This window comes from Echinops telfairi, unplaced genomic scaffold, assembly GCF_000313985.2.
Source record: "Echinops telfairi isolate 266 unplaced genomic scaffold, ASM31398v2 ScPeMD7_31;HRSCAF=116, whole genome shotgun sequence".
NCBI classification, from domain to species: Eukaryota; Metazoa; Chordata; class Mammalia; order Afrosoricida; family Tenrecidae; genus Echinops; species Echinops telfairi.
The window spans coordinates 45,075,539-45,092,709 of NW_022103928.1; the positions used below are offsets into that span (position 1 = coordinate 45,075,539).

The 17,171-nt window shown below is 48.2% G+C and overlaps 1 protein-coding gene across 2 annotated transcripts; it reads left to right on the plus strand.

Annotated features, from left to right (window-relative positions):
• The first annotated feature begins 1,757 nt into the window (after positions 1 to 1,757).
• Positions 1,758 to 16,379, plus strand: LOC101662430 (ATP-binding cassette sub-family F member 2). Of its 2 annotated transcripts, none has more exons than XM_013004581.3 (15): positions 1,758 to 1,822; positions 2,467 to 2,665; positions 7,624 to 7,836; positions 8,475 to 8,657; positions 8,740 to 8,911; positions 9,809 to 9,904; positions 10,713 to 10,815; positions 11,183 to 11,278; positions 11,419 to 11,538; positions 11,839 to 11,928; positions 12,317 to 12,427; positions 14,039 to 14,101; positions 14,540 to 14,668; positions 15,314 to 15,517; positions 15,702 to 16,379. In XM_013004581.3, the coding sequence occupies exons 2-15, from the start codon at positions 2,506 to 2,508 to the stop codon at positions 15,837 to 15,839; spliced, it is 1,878 nt and encodes a 625-aa protein (XP_012860035.2). In that variant the 5' UTR covers positions 1,758 to 1,822; positions 2,467 to 2,505; the 3' UTR covers positions 15,840 to 16,379. The 2 variants fall into 2 exon arrangements, with proteins under 2 accessions (XP_012860035.2, XP_045145797.1); XM_045289862.1 differs by lacking the exon at positions 1,758 to 1,822 and adding an exon at positions 2,109 to 2,372.
• The last annotated feature ends 792 nt before the right edge of the window (positions 16,380 to 17,171 follow it).

The following is a 17,171-nucleotide window of genomic DNA, read 5'->3' on the forward strand; positions in this document are numbered from 1 at the left end:
GGAAAGAGATGAGCCAGTCAGGGTGCAATATAGCACCGATGAAACACACAACTTTCCTCTAGTTCTTTGGTGCTTCTTTCCTCCCACTATCATGACCTCAATTCTACCTTACAAAGTGGATTAGACCAGAACATGCATACTGCTACAGATAAGAGCCAGCAACACAGGGAATCCAGGATAGATAACCCCCTCAGGAACAAATGAGAGTTAAAAAACCAGGAGGATTAGGGGAGGGTGGGGGGAGAAAGGGGAAATTGATCACAAGGATCAACGGGGGATGAATAACGGAAAAGTGGGTGAGGGGCTACGGAGGACGATGTAAGACATGAAAATAATCTATAACTTATCAATGGTTCCTGAGGGAGGGCAGGCGGAGGAGGGAGGAGGAAGAAATGCAGAGCTGATACCAGGGGCTCAAGCGGGAAGAGCATGCTTTGAAAATGATGATGGCGGCATGAGTGCAAATGTGCTTGACACACTGGATGGATGTATGGATTGTTGTAAGAGATGTGAGAGCCCCCAATAAAAGTATGGGGGGGGGTTAAAAAGCTAAAAACAACAACAACAACAACAACAAGACAGGCAGTTCAAACCTTCCAATCACTCTGAGGGAAAAAGATGAGGCTGTCTGCTCCTGTAAAGATGTGCAATCTCAGAGACCCTATGCGTCAGAATTGATTTAATGGCATGGGTATTCAAGGAAAAGGGCATGGCATGTTGAACAGCATGGTTTATTTCTGAACTATAAGCAGTGAAGATTCTATTGCAGCATGAAGTTTGAGGTGGGACCTATATTTTACGATGGAGCGGAGGTGGGGAGATGAGCTCATTTTTCTTAAAGGGTGAGCCCTGGATGAAAAGGCGTCACTTTAAAAGATGTGTTCAGGGCGTAACGGCTTCCTTTGCTCTCTTCTAGATGTGTCTGTTAGGTTCTGCTGGACATGAGCTGTAAGTAGCCGCAGAGTTTTTATGCTACACGTTGTGAATTCTACAATATAATCAATGGGAAGTTTGTGAGAGATTTTTAAACAGTGAGACTCATAAAAGTAACTTGGGCAAGGCAACGTGGCTATGATGATAAAACTCAGAAGGTAACCTGCATTTCTAGTTCAAGGCGCTCGCGTCCCGTTATATGGCTCTGAACCCTAATATTTCTGGAGTGGTTCGGCAAGTGGCCCGGGTTCAGGAGCAACGTTCAGAATCTTTTAAAAGTTCAGTTTCATGAGACGAGGGCACGCTTTCATCATACAGGAAGTCTTGTTATCAACTCTATAGTGATGCCTTCTTTTCGGTCTCTCCCTCTACAGCACCTCCCTCTCCTTATTCCCACCCTTCTCTCCTCGCCTCTTCTTTCCTCATTGTCCGGACCCATTCCGTGTGCGGCATGCCGGGTAGTGTAGTCGCTCTCCAGGTGGCGAGGCTCATTGAGTGGGCGATCCTATGAATTCCCATAGGGCAATCGATTTTAGAGCGGGGTGGAGACGGGAAGGCCCCGCCTGTTTATGTCGGGATCAATCTGGAATCTGCACTGTCTACTGCCCCAAGGCGGCCTGAGGACAGGGAACTCTTGAACTCAAGCCTCCGAAGCGACGCGCATTCTAATGACGTCACACAGGACCGGAGGCTCCTGGGATATACTGTAGTTCCTAAAGAGGGCCCTAGCCTCGGCTGCTGCTGCTCGACCCGGGGACTACATTTCCCAGGAGCCCTCGCGAAGGCGCGCCACGAGTCGCCCGAGCACTTGATTGGCTGGCGAGCCGGCCGCACGCGGAGGAACTGAGGAGGCCGCTCTGTTGCGACAGAGGCCAAGCAGCGAGGCCCGGTGAGCTGTGGAAGGCGCGCTGGGAGAAGGGTGCCGGGCGGTGAGGGTGAGGGACAGGGAGGAGAGACGGGATCGGTGTAAGGATCCTGCGGGGAAGAAGGAAGGATCCAGGGGGACCGAAGCCGGCGGGCGGGTGGGTGGGTGGGTGAGAGGGCTCGGAAGTAGCGCCTGAGGAGACCTTTTAAGGGACTCCTTCTGGGGAGGGCGAGCGTGCCCCAGAAAGAAGCTGGGCGGGGGGCTGAGTAGTGTGGAGGTGGACGACGGCGAGGAGGCCCGAGTCAGGAAGCTAGCAAGAATCTTGAGAAAGTGAGGCGGCTGACGTGGGTGCCGAGAGCCAAGTTTCGGGGAAATCGGAAACGCGGGGGTCCTGTGATTGGAGGCGCTGAAAGAAGGAGCGTTTCCAGAGTGAGGTAGTCTATGGGATCCGGCGGCCTCAGTCCCAGAGAAGAGGTTCTAAAGTTAGGGGAGCGCCTGGGATCGTAAGAATCGGTTTGGAAGAAGCTGACAAAAGTTCGGAGAGACGAGGCAGGAGGCCGAAGCGAGAGTGCAGGCACGGACGGGGAAATTCCCGAGGCGTGGAGCAGGGGCCAGGCAGCCTTAGCCGGGAGTTTAGAGCTTGGGCTGTCTTGTCTCGCTCCACCCAGGCTCCTTGAAAGAACAGTAACCTGCCCCTGGGGTTCACCATGCCCTCCGACCTGGCCAAGAAGAAAGCAGCCAAAAAGAAGGAAGCTGCCAAAGCCCGGCAGCGACCCCGAAAAGGGCACGAAGAAAACGGAGATGCTGCCACCGAGCCGCAGGTGGCAGAGGAGAAAAACGAGGAGTCCAATGGCAGCGAGTCCACAGGTGAATTGAGGGGGCCGTGGGTTTCCCCCTGCCAGAGTCAGAGTCTTGATGCCAAGGGCTGACCTGAAACTTCCTGATGACAAACCAGTATAGGTGGGGCATGTGCCACCCACCCTGGTCTTGACCAAGAAAGCTCAACCCAAGGGTCTTACATAATCATTCGGTGGCAGACAAGTAACAGGCACTGTGGGAGCAGCCCTGCCCTCCGCTCTATTGAATTGCAAGGAGGTCGAGTTCCCCTACAGTTTAAATTTCTCACTCGTTCACCTGGTAGCTAGTGTGCCAGGCTCTCCGCCGTATTATGCCTTTTCCCGCCCACAGGCAGTGACTGGTAACAGAAAGAGCTACCTTTCAGTTGTTGCTACTTTGGAAAATGTTTTTTGAGTGCTCCCTAAGTGTCAGGCACAGTGCCGTCTACACAAGGAGTGGCTCTAAATCCAGGCTGCCCCAGATAATGTAGAATGTCGATGGAGAAATAAGGCATTATTTGATAGAGTGTCCCAGGCCCTTGGTAATCTAAACCCATCCTTCTGTCCTTCTCCCTCCAAACTTCCTAATGGACAGTCTGCTGCATCCATACTTTACCTGTTCCCTCCACATTTTTTTCTTTCCCCCATCAAACCTGATCTCTATATTTCTATTTATTGTACTCTATAAGGGCGGGGGTGAAGGGTGGGAGGAGAGTCGTTCAAAAAAGCTTGTGGAAAAAAGGAATTAAAAGATAATGGAGTTCTTCCATAAACTTTTTGAAGCCTCGGAGGATGTTGCTTATCTTTTTAATGTATCTTCTGTTTTTAATTTCCTTTAAATTGTTTGTTCTTTGAGTGAAGAGACCGTGTTTTGTGTGTGTGTATGACCAGATTTGCAGGTAGACACTTTAAGTAAATGTAACATCTCTTAATAGATAAAAACATTAAGACAGTGGTTCTCAACCTGTGGGTCGTGACCCCTTTGGGGGTCAAACAACCCTTTCACAGGGGTCGCCCGATTCGTAACAGTAGCAAAATTACAGTTATGAAGTAGCAATGAAAACAATTTTATGGTTGGGGGTTCACCACAACATTAGGAATTGTATTTAAGGTTCGTGGCATTAGAAAGGTTGAGAACCACTGCATGAAGAGGGAAGGAGAATTAGTCATGCAAGTTACAAAAGACCCAATAGAAATTCAGAAACAAGGGAGTTAATGACAGAGAGGTGAGAGTTAAGTGGTAAGAATTGTTTCCAAATTAAGAATTCTGGAGAAGGCCAGTGCAAAAACTCAGTGGTGGTGGAGTTTTATTCCTGGCCCGAGTGGTGAAGGGACAAATTAGGAGTAATGGGAATAACTGAGCGAGCTGAGTCGTCATCTCTAAAGCAGAGGCAGGACCCTTGGGTTAGCAATATTAACCGTTCACTCTATGGGTACTTTTCTCAATGAGAGAGAGAAAACTAAATCCCACTTCAAAACCACTGTCCACAATTACAGATTTCTTATTCACACTTTCCCATGGAAAAAGAATTTCCCAGGGAATCCAGGTGTAGTATCTTCATCTCAGGAATGTTGGATCTTTAGTTTTCACTCTGTTTGCTCCGTGGATTACTGTTCTGAAGTGGGAAACCTCTGTTCTTTACAACTATCTTAAAACTCCATTGCCAGGATCCAGGGTCACTTCTTGTATAATTGATTAGTCACCTGCATATTCCATGAAAATTCTCTTCTCTATATCTGGAGGTACTTGCTGTTGTGAGTTACCATACTCTAGCCTTTACTCATTGCCATTACTACATGACTTTTCTTAGATGGGTAGTAAAATTTGAAAAATCAGTGTAAGTATCAAAGTGATTTTATAGTGATAATCAGTTCAACTTTCTCAGGATGTGAGTGTTGTAGACAGGTCCTAGAGTTAAGCTGGTCCATATTGGCCCATAAAACAAGGAGGCAGGGACCCCTCTTCTTTGGGGGGAGAGTAGCATGAGACTTTTGTGGAGTTGGCAATATTCTCCTTGATGAAGTTTATTCCAGAATCCTTATTCTTTAATTATTTTCACTTATCCAATGTTAATTCAATTGTATTGTGGGCCTGTTTTCTAGCATGTTGTAGACTAGTATAGTGAAGCCCTTAGTTCTTTCTTTGGAAGTTCAGTATTCAATTAAATCATAGATGATGTAAACTAGAAATGAGCAAAAGAAAATTACATGTGGCTTTCTCTCGCTTTTGAACTTCCCCTTTGCCTAAGTAGATAGAGTTATTTTGACCAGGGGCCAGCAAGTCTTTTCCGTCAAGAGCTAGATAGTAAATGCTTTGGCTTTGAGAGCCATGTGATCTCTGTAACAATTATTCAGCCGTGCCAGTATAGCAGAAAGTGTTAATAAATGATAATACATGTGGCTGTTTTTAAGTAAAACTTATTTACAAAATCAAGCCACTGGCCAAATTTGGACTACTGCCTTTTTTCTTTTTTTTTTTTAAGCCTCAAGCTGAGAATGGTTCTTAAGCAGTGATCTATGGTGCTGATGGGTAAACATTGGGCTGCTAACCTTAAGGTTGGCAGTTCAAATCCACCAGCCGCTCTGCAGGAGAAAAATTAGGTAGTGGGGTTTTTAGGTATTGGTACCTGTATAATAGTCTCAATTTTGCCACTGTACCCACAAAACCTAAGATCTTTACTCTCTAACCTTTAAGAAGAGTTTACTAATTCCTAAACCAGACCACAAACTCCTTCCTATTCCATCTTCCTGACATGTAAAAGAGGGATTTACACAAAGTGGGGCTTTGGGAAACATTGTAAGTCATTCATATAGAAGTGACACTGGTTTGGGTTTTCTCTTTTCATCCTTTCGCCTTTCCAGGAAATCAGAAAGTATTTATATGTATAGAACTGTGTGCTGGGAATGGAACTAGAGAGAGGAAATGCACTTGTGGTGTGATCCCTGCCCTTCAACCTGGTCCCTTGCACACAGTGTAGTTTTCATGAACTGATTCTGTAAACACCCTTAATCTTAACAGGCTATACAGAGTATAGTCTCAAGCCTGACTCTCCAACCCTGCTTCCCTGTGCCACCCCATCTCTATTCCTGAGGACACCCATAGATTTTTCTCATTTTAAGGTTTCTACTATAATTGGTGGAGGGGAGGGAGGAGGATGATAAAAATAATAAGAAATTACAAACTTCTTAAAATAGTGGAATCTGGTGTGTAGTTATTTTCTCTTTTGAGTGAAGCTTACCAAAATTCCCTCCACTCCCATTTGTTCCATTTTCAAGGTGCTTTGGGGCCACTGCCCTCTATGGAAAGATAGTGTAGTGAAATAGTTGAGCTCATAGACTTTGGTGTCAGGCCAGCCTGGGTTCACATTTGGCTCATGCCCCAGCCTTTTTGATCCTGGCTAAGTTACTTAGCCAATCCGTATATAAAGTAGGGTCTAGGAAAGGGTATGCTTTTCCATAAGAGTTATAAAGATTAAATTAAATAGTGAATCACAGTGTAGCATAATTCCGAGCAGAGAGTAAACTCAACAAAATTAGCTTTAAATGCCAATGGTTCTTCTCACCCTAAAAATGGGATCCTGCTTAAAAAGCCACAGAGGCAGGACAGCTAATCTCCCAACTCCTAAGGTCAGTTTGCATCTCTGAAGCCCTCTCAGTGGCTGTGCTTTCATTGATCCTTCTGCATGTCCTCATACCTGTTGCTTCTAGAAAAGGCGCCCCTAGTGGTGTAATGGGGTTGCACATTGAGCTGCTAGACAAGCTTAGTGGTTCCAACCCACCAGTCACTGCACGGGAGCAAGATGAAGCTATCTGCTCCCCTAAAGATTTTGAAGTCTTGAAAAACAATTCTGCTCTGTCCTATAGGGTTACTGTGAGTCAGAATCGAGTTGAGGACCCCAAGTTTGGTTTTTTTGGGTTTGGTTCCTTTCTGGGTAGCTTAATTACACACACATGTCTAAAGCCATAGTCTTTCCAGGGTACCTCCAGTCTCTGTCGGACAAGTACGTCTGGTCATTGATATGAACTTGAGTTTGGGTCTTCCTTTCCCTCTCTTTCTTTCCAGGGCCTATGATTGTGATCCCATGTAGAGCTGGGGGTGGTGGTGTTAGCCAGCACCCTCTAGGTCTTCTGGTCTCAGGCTGTTGTTCATGTAATCCATTAGTACTTTGGATTATTGTTTCTTTGAGTCTTTGTTTTGATTTTGTTTAGTTTTGATTCTCTTTACTCTTTCTCTGGATGGAAAGAGGCCAATAGTTGTATCTTAGAGGGCCACATGCAAGACTGTAGTCACTACGCAACCAAAGTAGAATGTAGAACATTGTGCAGATTATGTTGTAGCTTCACCTCTTGGAAGCACAATTGAGCAGTTCTCTTAAGTCCTGGAATAAAATCATTTCATGTCTGTACCATTTGCTTATGCTTATGGTGTGTGTGTGTGTGTGTGTGTGTGTGTGTGTGTGTGTGTGTGTGTGAATGTAGGACTTTAGCCATTCCTCCTTTGGTAGTTACATTAAGAAAAGGAGAATGTAGAATTTAAGAGAAAACTATACTGACACTATCTTGATGCTATTGAGCTGTATAACTACACAGTGGATGTTTTTCTCTGTGTATGTTATAACCCACAAACAGAAGGGAATGAATAAACAAAATGTGAAGAGAGAGAAAGAGGAGGGTCACAACCTTAAAAACCTTTCAGATTCCTAACCTGTCAGACCTAACCACTGGTCTGAGGGGTATAAAAGGAAGGAGGAAAAGTAAAATCGAAACTGACTTAAATTCTTTTGTGACATACAAGCTAGTTAAAAAAGTAAAAGTTACAAATTAAAGCATATTAGTCCATATCAGTATACAACATACGCTTTGTGTAAAGCTTTGTTGAATATGTATGTCTTAGCATGATCTCAAGCTTGGGTCTTCAGAGACATGGTTCTTATGAGAAAGCTGAGTCTGTTGAATTGGCCTTTTCTCAAACTGGTTTTCTGTCCCCAGAAGTGGACTTGCTGGCCAAGGAGCTAGAGGACTTTGAGATGAAGAAGGCTGCTGCTCGAGCTGTCACTGGGGTCCTCGCCTCTCACCCCAACAGCACTGATGTCCACATCATCAACCTCTCGCTCACCTTTCATGGCCAAGAGCTGCTCAGTGACACCAAACTGGAACTGAACTCGGGCAGACGCTATGGTCTTATTGGCTTAAATGGAATTGGTGAGGCCTTGGGAAGGCGAGGTGGGAGGTATCTCTCCTTGACTTACCTGTCACTCGACAAATACCTGTTTAGCATTTGCTTTGTATAAAGTAGAGCTCCCTGATGGCACAGTGGATTAAGCATTGGGCAACTAGCCAAAAGTTTGGCGGTTCAGACCGGGAGCAAAATGAGGGTATCCTCTCCCTCAAGTTGTACAACCCCAGAAACCCTGGGGAACACATAGGCTCGGTCCTGCCGGGTCACTAGGAGTTGAAATCGACTTGATGGTAATACGTTCATGTTCAAAGTGAGCTTGCAGTAGGGGTGGGAGACCACATGTGCCCAAGGGAAAGGAGCTAGCAATACAGGGCCTCTGGTAAGTGCCAAATAAATAGGTGTGGACTATAGGTGCTTGAGGAGTTGGTAGAAGAGGGTGGTGAAGATGTGTAAGCCTCTGTAGAGGGGTTGGAATAAGACTTGAAGGCAAGCTGGAATAGCACCCCAGTAAGGGGGTGTGGTGGGAGTTGAACAGATGAAATCAGAGTACTTGATACAAACGGTGGGCTCCTGACTTGGCTGGAGTTGGGGGTGGTCCAGGGGAACAGTGGGACGGACTATTCTGAATGTCGCCTTGTCTCCATTTGTTGCTGCTGCTCAGGAAAGTCCATGCTGCTCTCTGCTCTCGGGAAACGGGAAGTGCCCATCCCCGAGCATATTGACATCTACCATCTGACCCGCGAGATGCCCCCTAGTGACAAGACACCCTTGCAGTGTGTGATGGAGGTGGACACGGAGCGGGCCATGCTGGAGAGGGAGGCCGAGCGGCTGGCGCACGAGGATGGTAGGACCGAGACTGAGGGGAGGCAGGTGCGGGCTTACTCCAGGGAAGGCCTCCGGAGGCTCATGGGCATCTTCCCCCACAGCGGAGTGTGAGAAGCTGATGGAGCTGTATGAGCGCCTGGAGGAGCTGGACGCCGACAAGGCAGAGATGAGGGCCTCCCGGATCCTGCACGGGCTGGGCTTCACCCCCGCCATGCAGCGCAAGAAGCTCAAGGACTTCAGTGGAGGCTGGAGGATGAGGGTTGCCCTCGCCAGGTCAGTTCTTCCTTCCCGCCCCTCCAGCTCTCCATCTCCTGGGTTGAATGTGCACTCCAGTGGGACAGTGGAGCCACTTTTTAATAACAGACGTGGACCGTGTAAGAAGAGGGCCGTCTGTGTGCACTGGGTGGTGAGTTCCCTGCCGCATGTGCTCAGGGTGCTTGTGTCTTTGAGTGTCCAGTGCAGTGGGTCCTAGGTTCAGCCCTAGGTAAAATTGGGATGAAGGTTTACTCCCTTTGCTTGATTACAGCCCTTTTTTATGCTCCAGACTTACTCATTCTAGCTATAAAGAGCAATGGTAGATGATTCTTAGAAGACCTATCGTCCCTACACTCTTGTGGCTGGGAGGGACCCTAAGCAAGTCCCGTAGCACCTCAATCGAGAGTAGGTGAGCTGATTCAGTCTTCATCTTTAGGAAGGATGCCTGTCTACATTAGAGCAGTGGTTCCCAAATGCCAAGAAAGTTTCTTTGCCTCAGCATCACATGGGGAATTTTTTTTTTCACCTGGGGAATTTTAATCATCCAGATTTCACAGGCTATCTTACAGACCCATCAAATCAGAAGGGAGGCTGAAAATGCCCAGAAATGTCACTTCTTAGTATCTTTCTGTCTTCCTGATGGTCACCAGCCTCACTGCAGAGGACTTGTGGATGCCTAAGGACCTTTCTTGCCAAACTAGATGATCTCTGCCTCTAAACCCAGGTTTATACCCTTTGATCTCTGCTCTGTAACTCTGGTTCTCTTGAAGTTTCCCCCTCTCTTTTGAAGTATACAAAACAATTGATTGCAGGACTTCTGCCAGGACCTGAGCCTCCTTGCTTGCAGCAGGCGATTGAATTATTTCCTGGACCTGTCTGACTAAGATGCTCTCTGTCTCTTTTCCTGCCCCTCAGAGCCCTCTTTATTCGGCCCTTCATGCTGCTCCTGGACGAGCCCACCAACCATTTGGACCTTGATGCCTGTGTGTGGTTAGAAGAAGAACTCAAGACGTAAGGGGGCGGGGATAAGGGATGGAAGTTGGGAGATTCTGGAGGGAGGGTGAGCAGCGTCCAAAGGGAATGGACACCTAGAAGCCGCACTGACGCCTAGAGCAGTGAGAACAAGCACTGAAGGCAGGCCAGCTTGGAACAGGGTCAGCACCTAGGATGGACTTTCTGGCTTTGTCAAATCTGAAATATTTTCCCTGTATTTAAAATAGAAGAACATCTTTATTAAAGGCAACTTTACTTATTGTAAATTGTGATCCTATATACACCCCATGAAAGGAGTTGCAGTGGAAGATCATTCCAAGAGATAAAAAGCTTAGATGGAAACAAGGCCACAATGACTAAAAGATATCCTGGGGTATTGTGCCTACTTGTAAAGAAGCTACAGTGACCCCCTTTCAAAAAGAAAGGCCTGCCTGATGCCCTCTGCTTTGTTGGTTCCATAATTCTTCCCACCTCGGTTTTGTGCACAGTCACGGGTGTTTGTCTGCATATGCGTTTCTTTTTGCCACCTCTTCTTGTTGACTCCCTTTACTCCATTCTCTTGGAAATTAGAAAAGATGGATCTTTCCTTGGGGAAACTCAAACTGTGTCACCGTACTTTGAAAGGCATCCAGGTATCTGTACAGATAGATTGTACACTGTGGCTTCAGTGTGCACAGTAGAGGGCTAGGAATTGGACAGTAACCCTTAAGGTGCTCAGGGTTTAGGATGGGAGAGGATGGATGTTTTCTAAGTCTGACTAGGTTCACTTGCTGTGATCCATCTCCCATTTGTGAGCATCTCCCTGACTGGCTCTCTGACTTTACAGTTTTAAGCGTATCCTGGTCCTCGTCTCCCATTCCCAAGATTTCCTGAATGGTGTGTGCACCAACATCATTCACATGCACAACAAGAAACTGAAGTATTATACGGTGAGTGGTGCTTACCCGCTTTTAAAGATAGACTTTGTAGCCCTTTTCTATGTATTACTATAAAAAGATACAAAGAGTCTTGCAGCTTGGTTTTATAAAGTTTGTTTTACTACCAAAGTAATTGCTTTCAGACTGTGGGCCGTGGCTTGGCAGCATGTGCATATGTCTGGTGTCTGTTTGCCTTGTGAGCTAGCCTAGGAACCTGACCTGGAGCCCCACTCTGGCTATCCTAAGAGTGAGAAGCATAAGAATTTTGAAGGCCTCTAATTCTAGATTGGAATGTTCCACCCTTAGCTCTTTAAACTGGTTAGTGCACGCCACACCTGACACCTGGGCTGCTGCCTCCTGCCCTTGTGTGTCCCCACAGGGTAATTACGACCAGTACGTGAAGACTCGCCTGGAGCTAGAGGAGAACCAGATGAAGCGCTTCCACTGGGAACAGGACCAGATCGCGCACATGAAGGTAGGTAGTGTTGGATGAGAGCATCTGGGGAGCATTTGGATGAGGACCTGGGGAGCAGAAAGGCTATGGCCATCATGTTGACTGTGGACTTAAGACAGGTTCTTTGGCGCCCTGCACATATCCTTTCTGCTCTCTTTCAGAACTATATCGCCAGGTTTGGCCATGGCAGCGCCAAGTTGGCCCGGCAGGCCCAGAGCAAAGAGAAGACACTACAGAAAATGATGGCATCGGGCCTGACAGAACGGGTTGTTAGTGACAAGGTGGGGTCTGAGTGGGAAGGCTCGGGGCCTGTGGGGCTTTTATGCGGTGGGTAAGAAAGGAATGACCCTGACCCAGGAGGAGCCCCGGTGACTAAGCACTCAACTGCTAACTGGAAGGTTGGCATTCCAACCCACCCAGGGGCTCCGTAGGAGAAAGACCTGGCAAACCACTCCTGTAAAAATTGCAGTCTCGGAAACCTTTGGGGCAGTTCTGTTCTGTCCCACGGGGTCGCCGTGAGTCAGAATGTACTTAAACCACCAATAACAACAAACTTGAAAAATATCCTCTTCTTTTCCTAGACGCTATCGTTTTATTTCCCACCATGTGGCAAGATCCCTCCACCAGTCATTATGGTACAAAACGTGAGCTTCAGGTATACGAAAGATGGGGTAAGTTGGGGCCAGGGGTTGTATGAGAGCACAGAATGGTTGAGATGTTGGGGTGATTTTCACAAGAGGAGCATCAGCTGCTAAGAGGGTCTCGTTTGGCTTTACTGACAACACCCACCACTGCGTAAGCCTCTTGTGGTAAGGGGGGTTTTTCAGACATGGCACCTGGAGTGTTGTCTAAGCACTCACTGGCCCTTTTTAAAGTGCTTAGATGGAAAACTGCCGAGCTACAGTGGCAAGTTGCGATCATGGATGGAGTCTCATTTGAGCTATGTCTCACTGACTGTCACCACTACCACCTCTAACAGTGAACAGTGGCTCGGGGCTGGTCTGTCAGTAGATCAGTATTTGACCATCAAATCCATGTCTCTCTAACCTCCCACTGCAGCCTTGCATCTACAACAACCTAGAGTTTGGCATTGACCTCGACACACGAGTGGCTCTGGTAGGGCCCAATGGAGCAGGGAAGTCAACGCTTTTGAAGCTGTTAACTGGAGAGGTATGGTGCCTTATTGGGGGGTGGTTACTTTCCAGTGTAGCTACTTGCTGTGCCCTAAAGAAGAGAGAGCTCATATAGGAGCCACTGCTCTTGCAAGGCGTGGAGGAGGGGAGGGTGCAGACAGTTGGGAGAGGGTGTGCAGTTGGGTGGGCTATGAGGCTTGGCACTGTTGCCGAGGGAGAGAGAAATAGAGATCCAGATTATGTGTGCGCGCATGGATGTGCTTATGCGCGTGTGTCAGCATTTTCCATGTGTAATCAGAACTCTCAGTATGGGAGTAACTACGTTTTCAGTGAAGTACTTATTTTCGCAAAGGTCTGCTGTGCTACCTTCCAAGACTTTTGTTACACAGCATAGTACATTCTTTGTTGGTAGGTGCCTATGATTTGACGCCAACTCGTTGTGAACCCTGAAAGACGGTGCAGAACCTCCTACCTCATGGTGGTCTCTAGGGCTAGTCTGTGTGGCTGCAGATTTGCAGGTCTATGGAGCCACTGGGTTTCAAACTACCAACATTCCGGTAACAACCAAGCACTATACCAGTAGCCCCCCAGCACTCCTGGGACATTCTCTGTTGTAGGTGCCTTCCAATTGTTTACGGCTGAAGGAAACACTGCCCCGTCTTACCCCAGCCTCACCGTTTTTACTGTCTGAGCACATGGCTGCAGCCACTGTGTCAGCTCGTCTCAGAAAGGCCTAACTCCCTCTTTTCACTGCCTGACTTTAGCACGCATGATACCCTTTTCTAGGGACTGGTTTTGCTCGCATGATACCCTTTTCTAGGGACTGGTTTTGCTCGCATGATACCCTTTTCTAGGGACTGGTTTTGCTCGGTAACAGGTCCAGAGCTCACTGCCCTGGCTTCTGGAGAGCATTCTAGCTGTACGGTCTCGCTGCTCTAGTGGCCGTCCATGGCACTTTGGATAGTTTTCGCCAACACCGTAATTCAGACGCATAGTTCTGCTTGGTACGTCTGTGTTCATTGTTCAGCTTTCATATGCCTAGGAGGCAATGAGAAAGAAGGCTTGGGCCGGGCTCTCCTTGGTCCTGGAAGTGGACGTGACAGCTCTGGCACTATAAAGAAGTCCTTTGCAGCACATTTGCCCAGTGCAATCCATTTGATGTTTGACTTCTTGACTGACTACTGCTTCCATGAGCGTGGATTATGGATTCGTGTAAAATCCTTGGCAGTTGAACCATTTCTCCCTCTGATGATGGTGTTCACTGGTCCAGTCGTGAGGATTTTTGTGTTCTTCATATTAAGTTGTAATCCACACTGTAGCCTGTTCTTTGCTTGTGCCAAGCCAGGTTAGGCCATCTGCATGTTACAGCACTGCAGTAGGTATTTAATGACAAACTGTATTTATACTACCTCTGTTGGAACACATCTGTCTCGATGTGTCTTTGTACATATTTTTAGCCTGGGCTGTGATTGGTGAGGTGTCCTGTGTTCAGGAAGCTGTGTGTGTACATATGTCTGGTGTCTGTTTGCCTTGTGAGCTAGCCTAGGAACCTGACCTGGAGCCCCACTGTCTCCCCACTCTGCTTTTGTTTCTGATGGGTTTTCTTGTATGTGTGTGCTGATGTATCCACTTGCTCCTTTTTCCCTAGCTACTCCCCACAGACGGCATGATCCGAAAACACTCTCATGTCAAGATAGGGCGTTACCATCAGGTATGATGTGTGTAAGGGGTGGGAGGTGTCCAGGGTATAGGAAAGGAACTACAGCTGACCAAATGCCAGTCTCCCCAAGAAACCCCAGCCCCGTCAGCTCCTGCCTGCTGCTCCTTGACTCTTGAACAGGCACTTGGAGAGCCCTGGGATAAAGTTACTGCTGCGGAGTCAATTCTGACTCAGCAAGCCAATAGGACAGAGTAGAATTGCATCATAGGGTTCCCAACACTGGGGTCTTGATGGAAACAGGTGACTAGGTCTTTCTCCCATGGCGTGACTGGTGGGTTTGAACTGCTGACATGTGGTTCATGGGACTGTGCCACCAGAGCTTCCTGGGCCCCAGAGTAGAGGTATAACGTGCCCAGCAGGTAGCAGAGCAGGCGTCCTTTGGTACAGCAGGACAACGGTCACACTGGGTGGGCTCTCTTTCTCCTGTAGCATTTACAAGAGCAGCTGGATTTGGACCTCTCTCCTTTGGAGTACATGATGAAGTGCTACCCGGAAATCAAGGAGAAGGAAGAAATGAGGAAGATCATTGGACGATATGGTCTCACTGGGAAACAGCAGGTCAGTGGACGGCACGAGCGGCAGGACCTCAGCCAATCACGAGGCCTTGGCTCTCTGGATTTGAAAGCTACACTCAAAGTCACCTCCTTTAGACTGCAGTCCTTAAGAGAGTCTGCTTCCTCTCCGTTTATTTTTTTTTCCCCTTCCATTATAGAGATGGGAGGGAAGTAACATCCAGGATTAGCCCTGGACAACTTTTGTGGGATTAAAGGGAGTGTGTAAATCCCAGGCTCATCTGAGTGGTGATGCAGGGCAGCCCTGAGGTTTTATACGGGATGGGCAAGGAGAGGTGTCTCAGCCTTTGGCATCTTTACTGTCAGACTTCAGGAAGGTTTCAATCCAGGGCAGAAAGCAGTGCTTACTGCAAGGCAAGGGACAAGGAAGCCTAGAGAAAACAAATTCCTGGAACTGAAGGCCACTGCGTTTCCAGTTTATTAGGGGGGGTGTGCTGAGGGAAACAGGTAATGGTATGATCTTTTGAAGACAAGGCCTTTGAGTTTGAGGCCCTGGGGGACGAGGGGCTCTGCCCCTGTGTCATTTTGGCCCTTTCATACTTCACTTGGTAAAATGACAGGGATTGGGCCAGGCATGAGCTATGTCATGCTCTGGGATGATGATGTTTGTTCTGTGCCACCCCACCCCCAGGTAAGCCCAATCCGGAACCTATCTGATGGCCAGAAGTGCCGTGTGTGCCTGGCCTGGCTGGCCTGGCAGAACCCACACCTGCTCTTCCTGGACGAGCCTACCAATCACCTGGACATTGAGACCATCGATGCGCTGGCTGATGCCATCAATGAGTTTGAAGGTGGCATGATGTTGGTCAGCCATGACTTCAGACTCATCCAACAGGTGAGAGGCTGGGCCAGGGCAGGTGCCATAAGGAGCACCCAGGAGAGGTCAGCAAGGGGGCGGGGTGGGGTGGGGAGAAGGAGGCATTATAGCATATGCAGGCCCTTCTTGGAGACTCCTCACAAAATAGTGCTTTGGGGAGGATTGGACTGATCAGCATTAAGTCTCTGGTTTTTGCTTTCAGGTGGCACAAGAAATCTGGGTCTGTGAGAAGCAGACAATCACCAAGTGGCCTGGAGATATCCTAGCCTACAAGGAGCACCTCAAGTCCAAGCTGGTGGATGAGGAGCCTCAGCTCACCAAGAGGACCCACAATGTGTGAGCCCTCTGCCCAGGCTTGGGTCAGGAGTTCCCCTGGGGACTTGACAGCTGCTACCCTGACCAGCCGCTCAGGATGGGACCCCAGGGCTGCACTCCTGCGTTGCTGCAAACTGCTCCCCAGCCTCGCCTGCCCCTCAGCCGGCCTTAGCTGCACTCTTATGTACAGCTGGACAGTACCTGTCCGTTTCCTGTCTTCTTCCCAGTGACCTTTGTCCAGGTCTGGACTCAGCTGGCTCTTCCCTTCCAGCCCCTGGCTGGTCACCTGATCTGGATAGTGATGCAGCCAGAGGCATCTGGGAGTTAGTCCAAGGGCTGAAGCCCTGGATTTGACCCGTGAATGAGCTTAGGATTCTCATTTTCTGGATGTTGGTGATGTTGGTGGAAACCTCCAGCTCCACCGCCTCCATTCTTTCTGAGTCTCATTTGGAGCTCTAGACCAAGGCTTTAGTCTTGGTCAGTTTTAAAATAATTATTTAACTGTAATCTCTAGACCTGTGTGACACCTACAAAGCGTCCAATAAAGGGAGAAGAGTCCACGGCACCTGCTGTCTTTATCGGGTCTAAGGGACATTTCACTCCCCATCGCCTCCTCTCCACAGGAGGACGCAGTGAGTGGGATGTGGACCGAGGATTAGTCTTTAGGAGATGAAAGAGACTGGATAAGAGCAAGCGATTGTCCAGCAATCCCAGAGCTGCTTCCTCTGCTGGTTTGTGGCTGCGTTGTCTTAGGACTGAGGTTCACAAATGTCGGCCTGCTCCGTCCCACTTGGAGGGCATGGTCAAACTGGACTGCTGGGCCTTCGTGCTTGGTTCAACAAGTGTGGGTGGGCCTGGAGTTACGTCCTACATCTCCCACCGTCCCAGTGTTGCGGAGTTCCTGCTAGCCGACCACAGGTGTGCAGCGGGTCAAGGCTCCCTAGGTTAACACTTGGGCCACTAGCTAGAGGTACATATTTGGGTTCTATTAGTGCGAGAGATGCAGAGATGGTCAGGAGTTTGCATTTTCACACACAAGTTGGTGAACCACTGGTTCTTGGTAAAATACAGGTAGTTTAAGCTACTCACAGCCTTCATTTTGTGCGGCACTACCCTGTGGACTTGCAGGCCAGGGCTCTGTCCGTTGCCTGGGGGTTTGTGTGCTTGAGCAACACATCAGAACTTTGGTGCTGTTGGGCGTATCAGTCAGCACACTGCATATCCCAAACTTTCAACAGATGAGCGTAGGCAGGACTGATCGACATCAGTCGTACCCCTAATGCTATCCTAAAGCCCCGGAGTGTCCCAAACTCCCATGGAACTCAAAAGTTAGAGAACAAGATGTTAGATGCCATCA

What these genes read in the sequence shown, in the direction of transcription:
- LOC101662430 (XM_013004581.3), top strand. Translation starts at nt 2,506, where the DNA reads ATGCCCTCCGACCTGGCCAAGAAGAAAGCAGCCAAAAAGAAGGAAGCT. An exon ending in AGAAACTGAAGTATTATACG is followed by an intron (nt 10,816 to 11,182) that starts GTGAGTGGTGCT and finishes GTGTCCCCACAG; the next exon opens with GGTAATTACGACCAGTACGT. An exon ending in ACCAGATCGCGCACATGAAG is followed by an intron (nt 11,279 to 11,418) that starts GTAGGTAGTGTT and finishes GCTCTCTTTCAG; the next exon opens with AACTATATCGCCAGGTTTGG.